Below are 17503 nucleotides of genomic sequence, written 5' to 3'. Positions count from 1 at the left end.
ACGGACCCACCAGATGTTGCCTTTGCATGAGTGAGTCCAGGCAGAGGAACAGAAGCAGCAAGAGCCAAGCCCAACCCAAACTGATGGCCCATGGAACCATAAGCTAATACAAACACTTGCTTAAAACCACAAAGTTTTGGGATGGTATGTTACACAGCAAAAGGAGGCTGATACATTCTATGAAAATCGTTTTCCTTTAAGAGGTGTGCACGATTAATCAACAGTGGCTGCCCCTGGGGAAACAAACAGCTCCTGCAGGGCAGAGATGGGAGGGAAATCTTTGCTAGATCCCCTCTCACACCTTGTGAAATTTGAACCATGGAACAGGTTGTCTATTCAACATAAGTAAAAAAAAAAAATTAAGGATTCCCTGCCATTATTCGAATTTGTGAAATCTCCCCTGCATTAGACTCTCTCCTCTGCCCTCCTGGCTTTCCCACAGCTGAGGGCAGGCCCAAGGGCCTGGCAGCCCCTCTCCAGCTCCCCAGCACTCACCAATGCGGTGGGGGACCTTCTCCAGCTCCTCAATCTGGATGTGCCTGGCACCCGCTGGGATCTGTACCAGTTTGAGAGTTCCTGCCACAGAGAAGGATCCATGAGCATCTTGAACTGGTGGCCCATCTGCCCAGCAGACCCCATCACCCATGCCCCCTGGCCCCTAGCACATCCCCAAGAACCTGTTTCCTCATCTGTAAAACAGGAACAGGCCCTTGTCCACAAGGTGCTGAGAGGGTCAAATGAGATGCTATTGTTTAAATGCTCTATCAAGTCTAAGGGCTGCATGGCGGGGGGGTGGTAAGCACGCATGCACATTAGTTACTATTATTCCCCACTTTCTTGAGCCTCCTTTTCTCTCCTGATGTCCTCTCCCCCTTTCCTCTCATACTTTAAGGGATTTAGATGAAGATCCAGCATGGCTTCTCGGGGCCCCATGGCCCTCCCAATCCCAAACCTGGAAACAAACCTCTCTCAAAGCCACCAACCTTGCCCCCAAAAGGAGAGGCGAGGCAAAGCTGTGACACTCCCAAAGGGGAAACTGATCTAATTTATCCTAGAGTGTAAAGGACTAATACCTTGCCCTTTTCATCAGCCAAGTGTGGCCAGACTGAAGGTGGGAGGGAAGTCAAGGAACTCAAGGTACTAGGAGTTCAAAGCAGGAGGCGCCACAAGTTTACCAAAAAAGGGAGAGAGGGAGGAGAAAAAACATTCCAGTCCAGTCTGGGCTACCTCTTCAGACCTATCTGAGCTCTCACTCCCCCTAACAGTCCCTGGGCCAAAGAGATGGCTGAGCTCCTATCACAGCACACTGGCCGGCAGGAAAATGCTTCCAGGCTCCTGGGCCCAAACGCAGGCAGCACACACTGGAAGGGGAGGTGGCCAGCTGTGGCTTCTGACTCCGCCGCCCAGGGCCTCCTGGGAAGGTGTAGAGGCAGGTTCCAGGTGCCTCCCCCCACCGCCCCCCACCCCACCCCACACTGTGGCCCAGCAGAGGAAGGAGGGCCCGCCCAAGGGACTCAGACTCAAGGGACCCCTGGCCAGGCCAGAACCCCAGCCAATCCTGGTCATCTCCCCAGCGCCAGGCTGCTCACCTGCCTGCTTGGAGGCCTTGCCCAGTGTCCCCTTCACAGTCCTGCAGTGAGAGTTGTCGCCGCCACAGACCCCGCACTTGTCATCTGCCTTCATGGATCCCACCTCCTTGTCACAGCCGACAGGCTGAGGCCAGAAGAGGGGCTCAGCAGGAGAAGGCTCCCATGCCCCCCATTACCATCCCCAAGCCGGCAGCCCCTGACTCCCTCCCTGGTCCCTAGGCCCCACAAGGTGACCATCAACCAAGAGGCACTCCTGGACAGGTCTCTGCCACAAACTCTCCATGTGACATGGACAGGTCTTAAACCTGGCCACTCCTCTTCCCTTGAATGGGGCTGGGTAATAACCCCTTTCTAGCAACCCGGGATTATGCTGAGGACCAAGGGTGTCACGGGTGGGGCAGGCGAGGAGACGCTGGTCTCCCCAGGGAATAGAAAGAGGGGCAAGCAGTGCAGCCCTCCAGTCTCCCTGGGGAAGGCAGAAGGTGGGGGGCCCAGAGCAGGGGACCTACCACACACTCGCCGCGGGCACAGACGCTGTAAGGGTCCCGGTAGCTGCAGCGTGTCCCGTCGTGGACCACCTGGTTCATGAAGACCACGTCCCCTGTGTCCTCCGACTGGCAGATCAGCTCACACTTCTGGGCATCTGTGGACAAAGAGACCATGCTGAATTCCCAGCCGTGCTTGGAGAATGTGGGCTGGCCCAGGAGGAGAGCAGCGCCCATCCGGAGCAGGAAGCTCCTGGACCAGCTCTGGGTACTGGGGGGAGCTCTGGGGGTGGAGCTGGGGCTTAAAATCCCTGCTGTGTCACTTATTAGCCTAGTGACCCTGGGCAAATTATCAGACCTCTCTGAGCCTCAGTTCCTTATCCCTGACCAATAAAATGCCACATAGGATGTTAAAGAAAATCAAGTGATAAAATAATAGTAATAACAATAAGCCAACACTTAGTGAATGCTTACTAAGTGCCAGATACTTCCAAAACCTTTACACCTTTTTTTTTTTCTTTTTTTTTTTAATTAGGCTCCACGCCTAATGTGGGGCTTGAACTCACAATCCTGAGATCAAGAGTCACATGCTCTACCGACCGAGCCAGCCAGGTGCCCCTACACACTCTGGATGTAAAATTTCAAATGTTTTTTGTGAATGAACTCAATTAAATTTTTCAATACCATAAGGAAGTAAGTTCTAGCATTACAGAGGAGGAGACCAAGGACCAGAAAGGTTAAGAAACTTGCTCAAAGCCACACACACACTAAGTAGAAGAGCCAGGATCCTAAGCCAGGCAGTCCGGCTTGATTCCCACACTGACCTCTCCATACACTTCCCCAGTCACATGTATGATGGTGTATCTTCACATGTTTGTAAACATTAGGAGGCTGTGTGAAGGTAAGGCAGAACAGGGATCTGGGTTTGGGTTTGCCAAATGAAGCTGCAGTGAGAGAGTACAGGAGATCCTTTCTAATTCTAACATTTGATTGTTCTCTTCCCTATCTGGGCCATTGATGTGCTAAAAAGAAGGTTCCAGAGAACATATAAACATTTGCTATGTTTCTTAGGAAAAAGGAAGTTGGGGCTAGATAACTTTCTGGAATTTGTCGAAAAGTCCTGGGAAAATCCAAAGTCCAAATGCCCCAGGGGCCTTGAAGCCCCTCCCTACAGGGGCTTATTTGGATCTGAGTGGATATGCAAGGCTTTCAAAGCAAGCCACCCCCCTCAGCCAAATTTTTAAGGAACCATCTGGCTCCTTGCTCCTGGTCCCTGGGCTCCCAGGATGCATCTTGCCCCAGTATTCAGAGCTCAAGTCCAGAACCATAGCATCCAATACCACTTCAGATTTCATGCACAGGAGCCAGATTCCTGGCGGGACCTGGGCCAGCAGGAGAGGGATAGGAGACTCTAACCCTCCCAAAGGGCTTGGGGACAATGACCAGTACGCCCCAGGCAGACAGCTCTGTGGACAGCCATGGAAGCCAGCCCAGAGTGGCAACGGGGTGGCGAACTCCCTAGGGTGGGAGGAATTCAAAGCAGAGGGAAAACAGTCTCTGTCATCATGTTCCGGAGAGGTCTGTGCCCTGCTGGGCAATGGACAGGCCTCTGAGGTCCCTTCCAACCTGAAGATGGTCATTCTAAATACGAGCTGAACAACCAAGGGTCTTGCAGTTAATCCTTTGGAACCAGGGCTCCAAGGAGGAGGCCCTGGGCTCAGGAGAGGAAAGGCCATTCTAGTAGGTGCCATCTGAGGCTGAGGGCTGCGGGGTAGGGGTTGAACATCTGTCCATCAAAGGACCATAGAGAGGCTGGCAGGGGGAGTGGACACAGAGGACCGTGAGGGGCCCCTCCAGCCTGAAGGCTCTAAGACGCCTTGAACCCCAGCCCTTCACTGGCATCTCTCCGCTGCTAAGGGAGCCGTCAGTGGAAAGGCTCCAAAGCACACAGGTCCTGGCACTGGCACTTGGTCCCACAATTCAGTTCCTCTGCATGAGTCCTGGGGCCTGTGTCTGTCCCAGAGCAGCCTGGAGGGAGTCAGTATCAGGATCCCAGAGGCTCTCATCTGCCTGCCTTTTAAATCCTCTTCATTACCTGCTATAACAGTAACACCGTCAGTAAAACCTAAAAATATGGGATGTGGTAGGACAGAGCCTCTCGGGATGGTGGTTACGCAAAGCCAGGGCGCGTGCACCTGTAGAGTGCCTTCCCGTACAGGTTCGGGCCCGGGTGAGAGGCACCAACCCAACAGCCAACACTGCTGCCCGCCCCAACGGCACCTCTGGGTGAAGGGCCCCTGATTCGAGGTGGTTTCCCTGCCAGAAAACCGTCAGCATAAATACACAAATTAGGGATGGCTTTCATGAGGTCCGTTGGCCCCAAGGCACACAAGACAAGGGCCCGCACAGAGGTGTATGGCAAGCCTGCCCACTGCATGTCCCTTTTGGTGCCCCAACTGTCCCTCTACCTCCACTGGCGGCCCCAGGCATGGGAGACGCACCTGGGAAGACATGGACCCAGCAGACGCCCAGGGACATGGCAGGGGGCGGGGAGCACTCACCGTCTTCAGGCTCGTAGGGGAGCCAGCTGTGCTTGGCATTCCGGTGGATGTAGTAGGAGTTGCGCTTGGCACACTGCTGGGCCCGGAAGTCCTCGTAGGGCCCCGGGCACTCCTCGCTGTTGCATATCTGGTACTGGAACTCGGGCCCTGAACACAGGCGGCCTCCGTAGGCTGGGCTGTGGCAGGCACAGAGGGACCGGGTGACTTTGCCGGAAGGCTGGGAGGGCCAGGCTTCCCACATGGCCACCCACGGCAGGTCAGCCTTTGAGAGGAACATAAAGAGGCTCTTCTAACTTATAAACTAGAGAGGGACCCCCCCCCCAGTGGGGGCTGCTGTGGTCAGAGTCCTTCCAGATTCCTCTTACTCCACCCCTTGGGCACATGCCACCTGTCCCACTATGGGGGGAGGAGGAGAGCTGAGAAACAGGGCAGGGGGGTGGATGGCGGGGACAGGGATGACTAATGCTCTCCCACTGGGCTGGAAGAGAAACCAGTCTTATTCGTCTTTGTATATGTTTTCAACCATTGCACAGGGCCTGACAGACAGCAGGCGCGCAAAACGTGCCTCCACAATTCCGATTTGCGTCCGCTTCCACTTCACCTCATAATAAAGTAAGGAGTGGTAAAGAGAGACATGGATCTGGAACGAGAAGGCTGTGCTAGGTCTAACCCCAAGTCCCGCCTTTGCAAATCTCGGCTGAGTCACCTAGCCTTATTGAGCCTTAATTTCCTCTTTAAAGGTGGGACTGGGATACCTCTTCCCTTACCTGCCTCCTGGTGTGTCTGTTGAGAATAAATAAGAAAAGGTATTTAAAGCCATCTGTATTCTCTTCTCCATTACATGAAGAGGATTGGGTAGGATTATCGATGCAAAGTTTCCAAGCATAGGTTCCTGGTACTGTGCTCCCAGAGCCAGGGGCATCACGTAGGTGTGTGCACGGAAGTGCTCAGCATCCCCCCATCCCACCTGGCACGAGAGAGTGCTCGATACACTGTACCAATTATCATAACAGCAGCTGCCATTTATTAGCGCTTAATCTGGGCTGGGCATAGTGCTGAGAGTACCCATATTATGTCACTTAAGCCTCATACAACACAAAGAGTTATGATTATAGAGGAGTTTGCTAGACGGCAGCTTTGATCAAGGGGATAACCATCCATCTAGACTGGAAGGTGGTTTACTCAGAGTGGGCCTCATGGGGCCTTTCTCCAACCCGGGCTTTCACACCCCCAACAGGTGGCAGTTACAGGGCAGTTCATTTGGGCTCATATTTATAAAAGGTCAGCACAGCCAGTGGACACGGGATCAGGCTGCGACAGGCAGTAGTGAGCCTCCCATCCCCGGAGGTAAACAGCAGAGGACGAAGGATCCCTCCTGAGGATGCGAGGGCGGATGGCCACTACCGAGCCACAGCATCCAAGGGCACTGCTATTCTGCGGAGGCTGGGCACCCCTGGTTCCTGGAGCCTGCTGACCCACACGGCCGCCCCTGGCCAGCCCCCATCTAGCCCGAGCCTGTTCCGACCAGGTGGCTTCAGCCTGGGACAGGGAGGCCAGAGCCAGCTGGCACTCGGAAGTTCCAAAAGCACGGGAGGGATCCCCACAGAGGGAATAAAAGGGGGAGACACAGACTGCTCCCCCAGACTCCTGGAATTTGGGTGGGGCAGTGAAAGGCAGGATTTGATGACAGAAAGAGGTAAGTAAAGGAAAATCAGTGGAAGTTTTGTTTCATATGGCAAGAAAGCAAACATGGCTACTGAGCATTTAGATCAGTGTCTTCTCAAAGCTTAGCCAGAGGATCAGAGTCCTGGGCCCACTCAGAATCTTCCATACACGAGAGTCTGAGAATCACTGGTTCAGACCGATTCTCAGATGCCACACCCGATGGGAGACGTCAGGCCCAGCCCCCCCCCCCCCCCCCCAACAATTCTGGGTCCTCACCAATAGAATACAAACCACCTGCAGGGGTCCTTCTCTCTAGTGTCCTGCCCTCACCCCTCCCCACGTGCCTTCCTCTCCCAGCCCCTCAGGCCTGGGGGCAGGGGGTCCCCTGCCCTGCCCACCTCAGCCAAGAGCACTCACGGGGGATTGTCACAGCTCCGGCTGCGGGATCGAACCCCGCCCCCACATGACCGTGAACATGACCCGAACTTGGTCCAGGAGCTCCAGCCTCCATCCTGGCCGTAAGTCTGCTCCAACGACTTCCAGATGCAGTGACCTTTGAAGCACCACTGGGATGGAGCAGACGGAATGAAATTACCCTGGGGCCACCCAGCCTGCTATGGAGAGTGCCCCATGGTGCACGTGGCTGGGGGCACCACAGGTGAGCCCAGAGCAAAGGACATTAAGAGCACGAGCCTCAGGGTTGCACAGAATCCCACCCCTACCATGAGCCGAGTGGACCTTCAGCAAAGGGTTCCCTTTTCTGAGCCTATCCCTCCAGTGAACAGTGTGCGTAACAGCACCTGCCCACGGGTCTGCTGGGAGCCTTGAAGGAGATCATGCCTGGCACGCACAGCCCTCCAAAAATGGCAGACAGTATTATCAATGACGATAATAACTGCAGTTAGTTGGCTTAACACTCCTGGAGAAAAAAAGAACTGATCGGGGATAGAAAACACAATCTTTCCATGCTATCTAGAGGCGATCTTGACTCTGTACCTGAAAATCCCCTTGCAGGGGCCACAGGCAGGTGTGTTTGTGGGAGGCAAGCCAGCCCCACCGGGAGGTCTACCCATGCACAAATGGAGGGAATATTTGAATCAAGTCTAAGAGGCCTGGGTGTGAATCCCTGCTCAGCCATTAAAAGCTGTGTGTGACTTTGGCACAACTTCCCCTTGCTGAGCCTCAGTGTGCTCACCTGTTAAATGGAACTGTTCTAAGAACTGAAAGCAAGAACACCTACAAAGGCCCTAGCTTGAGGCCAGGCATAAAGGCGGGCTCAACCAAAGTAACTCGCTTCCCTTCTCCTGCAGGGCAACATGTGAGAAGGACAGCAAAGCTCCCTGGGTCTTCTTCAAGAGAAAGCTGCGTGGTTATCAGCCTTGGAGTCACCTGGGGAACTTTTAAAACTCCAGATGCCTTCACTCCACCCCAGACCAACTGAGTCAGGATCTCTAGGGGTCGGGATTTTTTAAAGACATGGCTGATACTTTCTGTATCATAAAAATCGCTCCAGTCGAGTGCACAAGTCAGTGAGTTTTCACAATTTACAGCCTTGTGCAACTGTCACCACATCCAATTTTAGAACATTTCCATCACCCCAAAGAGATCTCTCATGCCCATCTGCAGTCACTCCCTGCCCTGGGGGGTGGGGACTCGGAAAGCTCCCCAGATGGTTCCAATATGCAGCCAAAACTGAGAGTCATGGATTAACTGTCACATGAAATGGTGACGGAAGTTCCTGGAACTCTGGAAACACCTGGAGCAGGTATACCGAGTCTCCAGGATAAGAGCCCACCAGGCGCAGAGCCCACTGGGCCCGTGCAAAGCCACGGGAAGCCCCAGCCATCTGTGAAGGGGCAGACCCCCCCGTGCGCCCCCCCACACACACACATATGTACTGGGTGGGTGGAGCCTGGTGAGGGCAGAGGGCAGAGGGCAGGCTGGAGGGCAGGTCCCGTGGCTGGGCTCCCAGCTGATGCTGAGTAAGCCTGGAGCCTCTCTCAACGCCCTGCTTCTGCCCTTTGCTCTCACGTGACGTCAGAACCACCTGAGGAGTGGAGAGGCCACTTGATCAGGGGTCAGCAGGACCCAGAGAAGTGCCACGAGTGGCCTACAGGCACCACAGAGATCAGGCTCAGGGCCAGCGATAGAGCAGAGGTGGGTTTCAGACCCCAGGTCAGGGCTCTCAGACCTGGCCATGAGACCCCCAGGACAAATGAAGCCCTGACACACACACACACACTCAAGGGGGCAAACACATGCCCGCACATATGTGAAAGGCTGGGTCTGGGGCAGGGGAGGCAACACGTGTGTGGGAGAAATAGCGTGGTGGGCCAGGGAGGGCAAGCAGGACACCTGGAGTCTTCCCTCCCCCCCTTCTTTGACTCCCCAAGTTCCTTCGCCTGCCTGCCTGGGCCTCATTCTTCTCATCTGTAAAATGGGAGTAAGCCTTCCTGCTGGAAGGGCTGGAAGAGAATGCCAAGCTCTGCACACTGTGGTGTGGGAGGGAGGGTGTGAACATATGAGTTCATGGAGGGGCTCCGTGCACGCCATCTGCACACACACGCCTGGGGGGCGGGGGCTCCCGGGGACCCACACAGTCCTGCCGCAGCCCCGGGCCCCAGGTACCTGGCCAGGTGCACACTCGGTCCCGTCCAGGGGGGGCCCCTTCTTGGTCTTGCAGAAGTACGGGTTGTCGGGGTGGCTGCACCACAGCTGCTTACAGGGTTCAAAGGTCTGGAACTGCACAGGCAGGGGAGAGCGGTCACGCACTCAGGCCCCAAGTTGTCCGGGGGGCAAAGGGCAGTGGCGGAGAGAGGGGAGGGCTGTGGTGGGCGCTGGGGCCAGAACACGGGGAGGGACGCAGGCAGGTCCACGCCCTCAAACTGGACCCCACTTTAATGGCCTCCAGGGACCCCCCTACTCTCTCCGGCGGGGCACCGAGAAGGGGCAGGCCACAGCCCACACTCCCCTTGTTGCCTCCCAGGCCTCCCTCCCTGCCTCTGAAGAAGCCACCGTGCCACTGGGCAGGGACTAGGGTTTGAGGCTCCGGGGACGCTTGGGCCTGCCAAGCCCCTTGAGCCCAGTGCACGTCAGGGCCTTCAAAGGGCTGCCGGTCTGGCCCAGACCCCAAGACACCCAGACGAGGCCAGGACTCCCACCCGCCTCTGGTCTCACCAGGCTGTGCCAGATGTTGGTGACCTCCTGTTTCATGTTGTCCAGGAGAGCCCAGATTGTTCTCTCCTATGATCCCCTGCCAGCCAGACCAGCGTCCTACAGATACAGCCCTTGGGCACTGAAATTCCACATCCCAGGCTGTTTCTCCCCGCCTAGCTCAGAGACCATGTGTCCCCATGTGGCCTGAGCAGTGGGAAGGTGACCATACACTGGGGCTCCTGGTCCTGCAGGATGTGAGCCTCTGCCAAGGCCCTGATCAGCGGCTGTTTGGTTCTCTCCTGGGGGGCTCCCCAGCGCCAGGCTCTCTCCTGCCCTGTCCTGCAGGGTAAGGAAGGGCTATGCTCCCTTGTATCTATCTCCTAGGCATGGGGTGGGGAGGAGAGAGCATGCAATTGACACCCTGGAGAGAGATTATGTGGGGACACAGGAGATTTTCCCTAGGGTGACAAATCAGCCCAAAACATCCTGTCAAACCCCGCAGAGTAGATGGAGACAACTATTCGTCCAGCAGGCCAGAGCCCAGCCCCTGATGCGACAGAGGGGCTGCCCGGCAGGTAAGTTCCCCAGTAACCCACCCAGCCAGGACCCCATCAGCCACCTGCCCTCTCTGTTCTACTCTGTCCCATCTTTCCCAGGCTAAAGCATCCTCCAGCCACTGCACACACCTGCCTCCAAACGTGGGACTGGGTGGGGCAGGTATGTAGCAGAAGGCGGCAGGGCCGGGCCCTGGTCACCCTGCATCCCCCCACGGCAGGTGGCACCAAGCCCACGGGCCCATCACCAGGCCACCTGGCCAGCTGGGAGGGAGGTGCTCTGCGGAGGCCCAGCCGGGGTCACAGGAGGACAAGGCCCTGGCACCCCAGCAGGCAGAGGCCGGTGGGAACTTACCGCAGAGCAGGTGTGGTATCCGGAGCCGAAGTCAAAGCGGCATTGCTCGTCCATTGAGTAGTCAATGCCCGGCAGCTCCGGGGGCCGGGGCCAGGCGGGCGCAAAGGGGTCATCGAGGAGGCAGTCGTAGGAGCTGCCGGTGGAGACAAGGAGGTGAGCCAGGCTGAGGCAGGAATTCCCATGCCCTCCTGTCCTGGAGGTTGGGGTTTAGGGAGCAAAGGCGGCCTGCAGGAATCGGCCCCTGCTGCCCTCTGCTAGGTGGTCGCTGTGTCTTCCAGGGAGGAAGGGCCCGTTCCAGAACAATCGGAGGGCTCACTGCACTGAGGGAAGGAAAGGCAGCCTGCCACACAGGACGTACTGGGGGCCCTGGCCAGCTGCCACATGAGGTTAGTGACAGTCTCTCTGCCCACACCTGCCCCACCCAAATCCACTCTGCCCCCATTCTTCGCCTTGAGCTCCTGGGTCTAAAGCTTGTCCTCGGCCTCAACGTCCCTGGAGGCCCAGGAGCTGAGTAGCAAGGCTGGGAATGGAGCACATGTTGGGGGCAGGGTGGTCCTGGGACGGAGATGGCTGGGGGTCGGGGGAGATGGAGTGGCAGGCTGTGTGCTCCCCTGTCCCCAGCCCGGAGGTGGAGGCAACCTACGGGAGGTAGCGGCTGAGCTCCACTTTGCTGCAGCGCGACCAGTGGAAACGGTGGAAGGCAGCCTGCACCAGGGGCGCCATGACGCTGCCCAGGCTGGTCTCGTCCGCGCAGCCGTTCCCCTGACCATCATGCTCCATGCCGAGCCTAGAGGGTGGGGGTGGGGTACAGAAGGGAGCCCCGAGTCACGCTAGGGAGCCGGTCCCTGTGAAGGCAATAGGAGAGCATGCCCTGACCAGGCTTCAGACTGTTACTCCTGGCCTCAGTTTCCCCACCATGCAGAGGGGAGGCCCACCCCTCTGGATGGAAGCTGAGGCCCCACCCTGCTCCCCAATGGGGCTGGATTCATTCTGCCCTCCTGCCCTCTCCTCAAACTCCACCCACATCCTCAGGGGTTCCAAGGCCCACTCAAGCCCCACTCCTACCCGTACACCCTCCCTGGTCATGACCCCCAAGGGCTGACCTCCCACAGCAGGGGCCACCTGTCCCACCATTAACGACTCGCAGCACTAGGCCCAAGGCCTGCAAGTGCAAGGACCAGGTCTCACTCATTTGGTTCAGTTCAACCTCATTTCCTGAGTATCTGCATGCTTTGTGCGTGGTACACACCTACCATAGCGATGGTTTAAATTGTAAAGTCTGTTTTGTATCATTCGTATTGAATGCCAAAGCCTAGAGGCTCTAAATTCTCAAATACTCCCAGGTGGCTGCGTCTGGCCTTGATCACCAGACAGACACATGGACCTCTAAGGCTGTCCTTGTCTCTCCCCAGGGAGAGGTTCTGCTACATGAAGAGTGGACCGCCCCCCACCCCGCCCCGCCTCCCACACACAGGAGGACAAACCCCCGGCTCTAAAATATGAGGCACCATGGGCTTCCGGGAAAGGAAGGGACTCTTGAGGTTCCCCGCGTGTCAGTCAGGAGGAAGCTGGGGCCCCAGCAAGGGGTGGAGCTTGCATGGAGTCCGCAGGGGCCTCCTGGGCAGATAGGGCTGGTGTGGAGAGGGGTGCAGCAGACAGCAGGTGCCAGACCCCCTCCGGGCTGGCCCACCCCTCTCCTTCCCAGGTCCTTCACCTGCAGGGGAGGGGCCGGGAGTGTGTCCCTCAGTTCTGCCCAGTGGGGGGACGAGGCCGGCAGGTATGACTGTAACATGTGCACGTTACCAAAAGACAACCTGGATGACAGTGGCATATTTGCTTTCTCCCGGAATGTAGCTTCTCTGGCCTATTCACTACAGTCCACTCCTACCACAGGGCCTGGCGCACAGTGGGTGCTCAAGAAATACTGGTTGAATGAATGAATGGATATGCTCTAAACAAAATCCAGGTCCAGAGACCAAGCAAGCCGGCCGCCAGCCTGGCCCGAGGCCTGAGCCTATGAGCGCCTGTTTACGATGGGCTCAGGCCAGCGCTACAGCAGCCGTTTGGGCTGGAACGGCTCTTGGGAGGGCCTCAAGTTGTGGATGGGATGAGGGATAGAGGCCATCCAGAGAACAGACCACCGCCTATGATGGGACACGGCATCGACCTGCCCAAAGGCAGGGCCACATCTGGTCCTCCACGGCCCTGGGATGTGGGGGCTGGACCCAAGGCAGGCCCAGAATTGCCATCTGGGCCCCGGGGCTCCCTCCCCGTCACGGCTGGGCACACTGCATGGGCAGCTCCTCTGGCATCTCCCAGGATGCGGGGGTGGGAGCCCGATCTGGGATTAAGCCACCCACACCCGCAGAACTCCTCGGAGCTCCCAGCACAGCAGGCCCTCCCGGCACCGCTTACGCACACTTACACATGGCCAGTCTCGTGGGCCACCACAAAGGCTGAGGAGAAGCCGTCCTCGTGGTTGAGGGTACAGCTTCTCAGGGGGTGGCACATGCCAGTGACAGGTGCATACCCTGCCGGGGAGAGGGAGAGAGGGCAGACAGAGGTCACAGGAAGGTGAAGCAGGACTCAGCGAGGTCTGTGCACAGCCAGCCACTGTAGGGACATGCTGACGTGGTCACTGTCAGAGGGTGTCTGGAGGAAGGAGGATCTTTGCAAAGTCCATCCCCCTCCCAGTAGCAGAGCAACCTGAGCCAAATGCTCCCACATCCTAAAGCTCTACAGCTCCCCTCAGGGCCTACGGCCTCTGTCATCCCCTCCTCTGATCAAAACAGTAAGATTTCCAGATACCCCAAGCCTGTGCACACCCGACTTCCATGCCGTGTCCCTCCAGCCAGCCAGTCAGTTGGTCAGTCAACAAACACATGCCATTCCCAGCCACTGGCAGGCTCAACCAAGACCGCAGGGACCAGAATGGGGACCCATTCACTTCCCCTGGTCCCCCAAGCTTGCCGACCTGTCCGGCCGGGTCCTATCTCCAGAGTCCCAGGACTCTCTCTGTTGACAGGGAACCTGGTCCCTCAGACCGCCTTGGGGTGGCTCCAGAGAGCCCGAGCCTGAGCCCCCGCCCTGCAGCTGCACACACCTGGCCGCAGTTAATACAGTATCTGGCCTACCTGAGGGCCCGAAGTCCTGCCGGGTGAGGAAGACCACGTGGTCATGGTGCTCTGCGTGGCTGGGATCCTGGCGCTGCTGAGAGTATGCCCAGCGACACACCTGCTCCAGGCTGCGAGAGGGGTTCCCGCGCTCGATCAGGCTCAGAGACTGCAGGGGCCAAGAGCATCAACAGAGGGGCGATCACCAGAGTCCCCAGACCACAGGGGGCACCCATCGCTCCCCTCCCACCGGCGGAGGACACTGAGGCCCGTGGGACTGCACAGACTGTCCCCAAGTAGCCCTGACTCCCAACTGCTGGTGCACAGCCCTCCCACTTTAGGGAGTGTGCCAGGACACCTGTCTGCTGAGAACTCAACACACATTCTCTTTCATCCCTCAACTGACTTGCAAGATAGGTGTTGTGCTGAGTACTTCTTCTAGGCTTTATGTTCACAGTCTCATTTTATCCTCACGATAGCCTCTGGAGGAAAGTTCTGTTGCTACCCCCATTTGGGGGAGAATAAGAGACCAGTCTAAGATTGCAGAGCTCAGGGCCCCAGCGTCCAAGCAAAGCAGGACTTGGCTCGGTCACTGCCCCGCTCTGAGCCCATCTCCACATCGGTTCCTCAGGAAGAGGGATCTCCAGTTGTAAGGCTATAGGACTGTCTGCTTACAAGTTTGGAGGGAATCCCTCAGTCCCTGCATAACATTCCCAAATGCCCCTGAAGCCTCAATTCTAATGGTCTCAGCGTTCTGATTCTGGAAACAAAATGCTTCCTAGACACTGACCAATGGCTCTCCACCCCACAGCCAGTCCGATGCATCGGCCCCATACCACTTCTCCCTCCAAACCCTGCCTATTGGCGAGGGGGGGTTACCTGTCGGTAGCCGACCATGATCAAGCGGACCAGCGCGATGTTTATGTGGGCCCCCAGGGACTCATCATGGTAAATCTCATCCACCTGCCAGGAGAAGGGAGCATGCAATTTTAGGGGAAGCAAGCATGTGTTAAGAGCCTACCACAGAGCAGATCCTGAGCCAGGTTCCTGATCCATGTTATCCCAATTCATCCTCACTATGGCCTTAGCAGGCAGCCTTCTTATCCCTATTGTACTGATGAAGAAACTGAGGCAGAGAGACGCAAAATGGCCTTCCCAAGGACACGCAGCTAAGGAGCTGCAGAGCTGGGATTAAAATCCTGGCCCTCCTGGTTCCACCTGTGCAATCTCTCCATGAAGCTAAGTGTGAGGGGGCCCCGGCCTCAAACTTAGCCCTCTGACAAAAACTCATCTTTCCACAGCTGGAAAGAGTCCTTCCACAAATGTCACGCAGCCCAGGTCGCTCATCCTCATGTCCCTGTGTGTACCTCTCCAATCGCCACCGGAATCGTCTGCTTTGCAGTGCCTGGGGAACTTTTCCAGGGCAAATCCAAAGGAAAGTACACGAGGGTCTGAGAAATGCAGAGTCTCGGGCCCACCTCCCAAGTCAGAGTCTGCAATGTGACCACAATCTCCAGGGATTCTCAGCCATGGTCAAGTTTGAGGAGCACGGCATTGGGAAACTCCCTTCTTCCATAGGTCCAGGGACCCAGGGGCCGTGCCAGGCACAGTCCACCAAAGAATGCTGTCCTCCCCATTCCTCTAATCAGGACACCCAGGAACAGTGTCCATGACAGATGGACAAGCCTCAGCCTGTCCACCCCCAAGGACAGGGAGCTCACTCTCCCCCGAGTGTCCATCTCCTGAGGATGCCCCTTGAACAATTCCAGCTTTTTTAACTAACTTTTTTTTCTGAATATAAAACATTTCACCCTATAAACTTTGAAAAGTACAAAAAAGGTGGAAGAAGAAAATCGACCATCTGCCAGATAGATGTAGGATAACCAGTTACCGTGCTTTTTGCCGTGTGTGTGTGTGTGTGTGTGTGTGTGTATACGTGCGTGGGCTCATTTTACAAAATAGTAATCATACTGAATATACTGCTTATATGTTGTTTGTTTTGTGAAACAGTATTCCGCATATGTAAAAGCATCATCTCCAATGTCTGTGTGTGATGGGCCACGACTTATGTAACTAATCGCCTCATTGAACGTAACCCCAGAGAGGAGTGACTTGCTTAGCAAGTCAGCGTCAGCACACAGCACTGGTAAAGCAATGCAGCTACTGGGGCCAGAGTCCCGGGTTCAAATCCCTCCCTTACATTTCCAAATAACCATTTGGCTTCTTTTCCTGTGTGCTGTGAGTATTTAGTATAACTGGACAATCCGTATGACTCATGCATGACTCTGGAAAGGTGTCTTTATTTTTTAAGGTACAGAGAGTGAGGTCTAAAGGAGAAAAACATATTTTGTTCAATTTTTTAAAAAAGTGAATCATGTCATTGATATAAAGACGTCATTCTTCACACTAGCATTAAATAACTCTCTCTAATTCAGTTAATGCCACTTTCTAAAATCACCACCATCACTTCAGACTTCAGAGCACCCTGTGTCAGGCTTCCTTCCGCCGGGGCCAACCTGGCACCCATGTCTGGACCCAACAGAGACCAAAGACCAGCGCCTGCTGCAAAACAGCAGGCCCCCCAACACCCCAGCACAGGGAATGACGGGAAATCCAATGGGCGGAGGCACTTCCTGCCACACTCCTCCGCTCCCCAGCACACATCACGGGGGCAGAGTGCCCAAATGTGGAAGGAGATGACGTCCTTCTCAACCTATGTGCCCCGACTTATCCTAAGAGAACCGTGTGGTGGAGGGGGGTGCTCCATGGGGGGGGAGCCAATCGGCCACACACGCATTTTCTCCCTAACAGAATTCCAACCTATGAATTCTTTGCTCTTCTGCTGAAATCATCATCAACCTGCTGCAGGATAACTCTTACGTAACCTTCACATCTCAGCCCCTCCAACTCAGAACGTGGCCTTCCTTCTACATGGGGGGGTGGCCGGTGTCTCAGACCCCCTGATGTGCCCTGGAAGCACGCAGACCAAAGATGGGGTGCTAAGCAAGGCATGCTCTACACAGTCACATCTGCGCCCCACATGGACACATATAAACCCACCGGTTGCCCCGGGGCAGGAAAAGAGAGCAGTCACTGGAATGCTTGGGTAGAGGTATGTGCAGAGCCCCTGGGCATCTGGAAATTCCCAGGGCCATTGTCTTCCTGCTCTGTCTCTCTCCAGAGTAGGCCAGGAAGATTGCTGCCAGAATCTGGCCTTATCCTTTATTGCTGTCTCCACACTCAGCAGGCCAAACCCACCCATCGAAGCCTCCAGCGACTCCTGCTCCCGTGGCTGGCATCTCCAGCCCAGGACACTGGGAGGTCCTCACGGTGGGATTGGGGAGGAGGCTGCCACCCCTCAGAACAGGAGGTAGAATCAGAGCCCGAGTGTCCAACACTGGTGGGGATTGAGTGGGGCCTCCTGATGCCACCTCCCACTCCTGGGTGACTGGCCTAAATGCAATACTGAGCAAGCAGAAAGGGACAGAGACAAGGTCTCTCCATCCAGAGAGACCTTGCTCAGCACAGCACAGCACTCTGAAATAATCTAGCAACCAAATGCTTCAGGTGACTGGTGGACCCAGACCCCAGGAGTTGGGGGAAAAGGAGATGGGGTATACATAGGCCAGAAGGGTCAGGGAGGGCTTGCTGGAGGACCCAGAATGAGCCTCGCCCAAGAAGGTCATGGGACCTTTGGAGGAGATGGGCAGAGGTTCTGTGCAGGGGAGAGAAAAGCAGGAATCCTGGAGCCATCAAGAGAGCCCCGAGGCCGGTGGTAATCCGGGCAGCTGAGGCAAGCCCCCCCAGGATGGGGAATTTCTTCCCAGCCCCTGCTCACACACTTCCCCCAATGCATGCATGTGCTAGCCTGTTAGAAAGTTCTGGGTGCCATGAACCCCATTCAACCTGCCTGTCTGCCTCCCCCACTGGCCTCAAGTCTCTCTCTGAAAGTCCCATTGAGCATAGCTGCTCCGTTCCTGGGGTGAGACGGTGGCCACAGTCTCTGGGAGACTTCTCCCCAGGCT

The 17503-nt window shown here is 56.3% G+C and overlaps 1 protein-coding gene across 1 annotated transcript in view; it reads right to left on the bottom strand.

Annotated features, from left to right (window-relative positions):
• Positions 1-17503, bottom strand: part of ADAMTS14 (ADAM metallopeptidase with thrombospondin type 1 motif 14) — a 71260-nt gene that overhangs the window by 14844 nt on the left and 38913 nt on the right. The window contains exons 5-15 of the mRNA XM_032423765.1: positions 14358-14441; positions 13500-13647; positions 12791-12896; positions 11009-11152; positions 10366-10498; positions 8929-9042; positions 6718-6866; positions 4636-4811; positions 2099-2232; positions 1590-1713; positions 496-576 (exon numbers count right to left, since the gene is read on the bottom strand). Coding sequence (XP_032279656.1) covers positions 496-576; positions 1590-1713; positions 2099-2232; positions 4636-4811; positions 6718-6866; positions 8929-9042; positions 10366-10498; positions 11009-11152; positions 12791-12896; positions 13500-13647; positions 14358-14441 — 1393 coding nt within the window. The remainder of the gene's footprint in view (positions 1-495; positions 577-1589; positions 1714-2098; positions 2233-4635; positions 4812-6717; positions 6867-8928; positions 9043-10365; positions 10499-11008; positions 11153-12790; positions 12897-13499; positions 13648-14357; positions 14442-17503) is intronic.

Source organism: Phoca vitulina, unplaced genomic scaffold (genome assembly GCF_004348235.1).
Source record: "Phoca vitulina isolate PV1807 unplaced genomic scaffold, GSC_HSeal_1.0 scaffold29, whole genome shotgun sequence".
NCBI lineage: Eukaryota > Metazoa > Chordata > Mammalia > Carnivora > Phocidae > Phoca > Phoca vitulina.
This window is presented reverse-complemented; position numbering and strand designations above follow the sequence as displayed.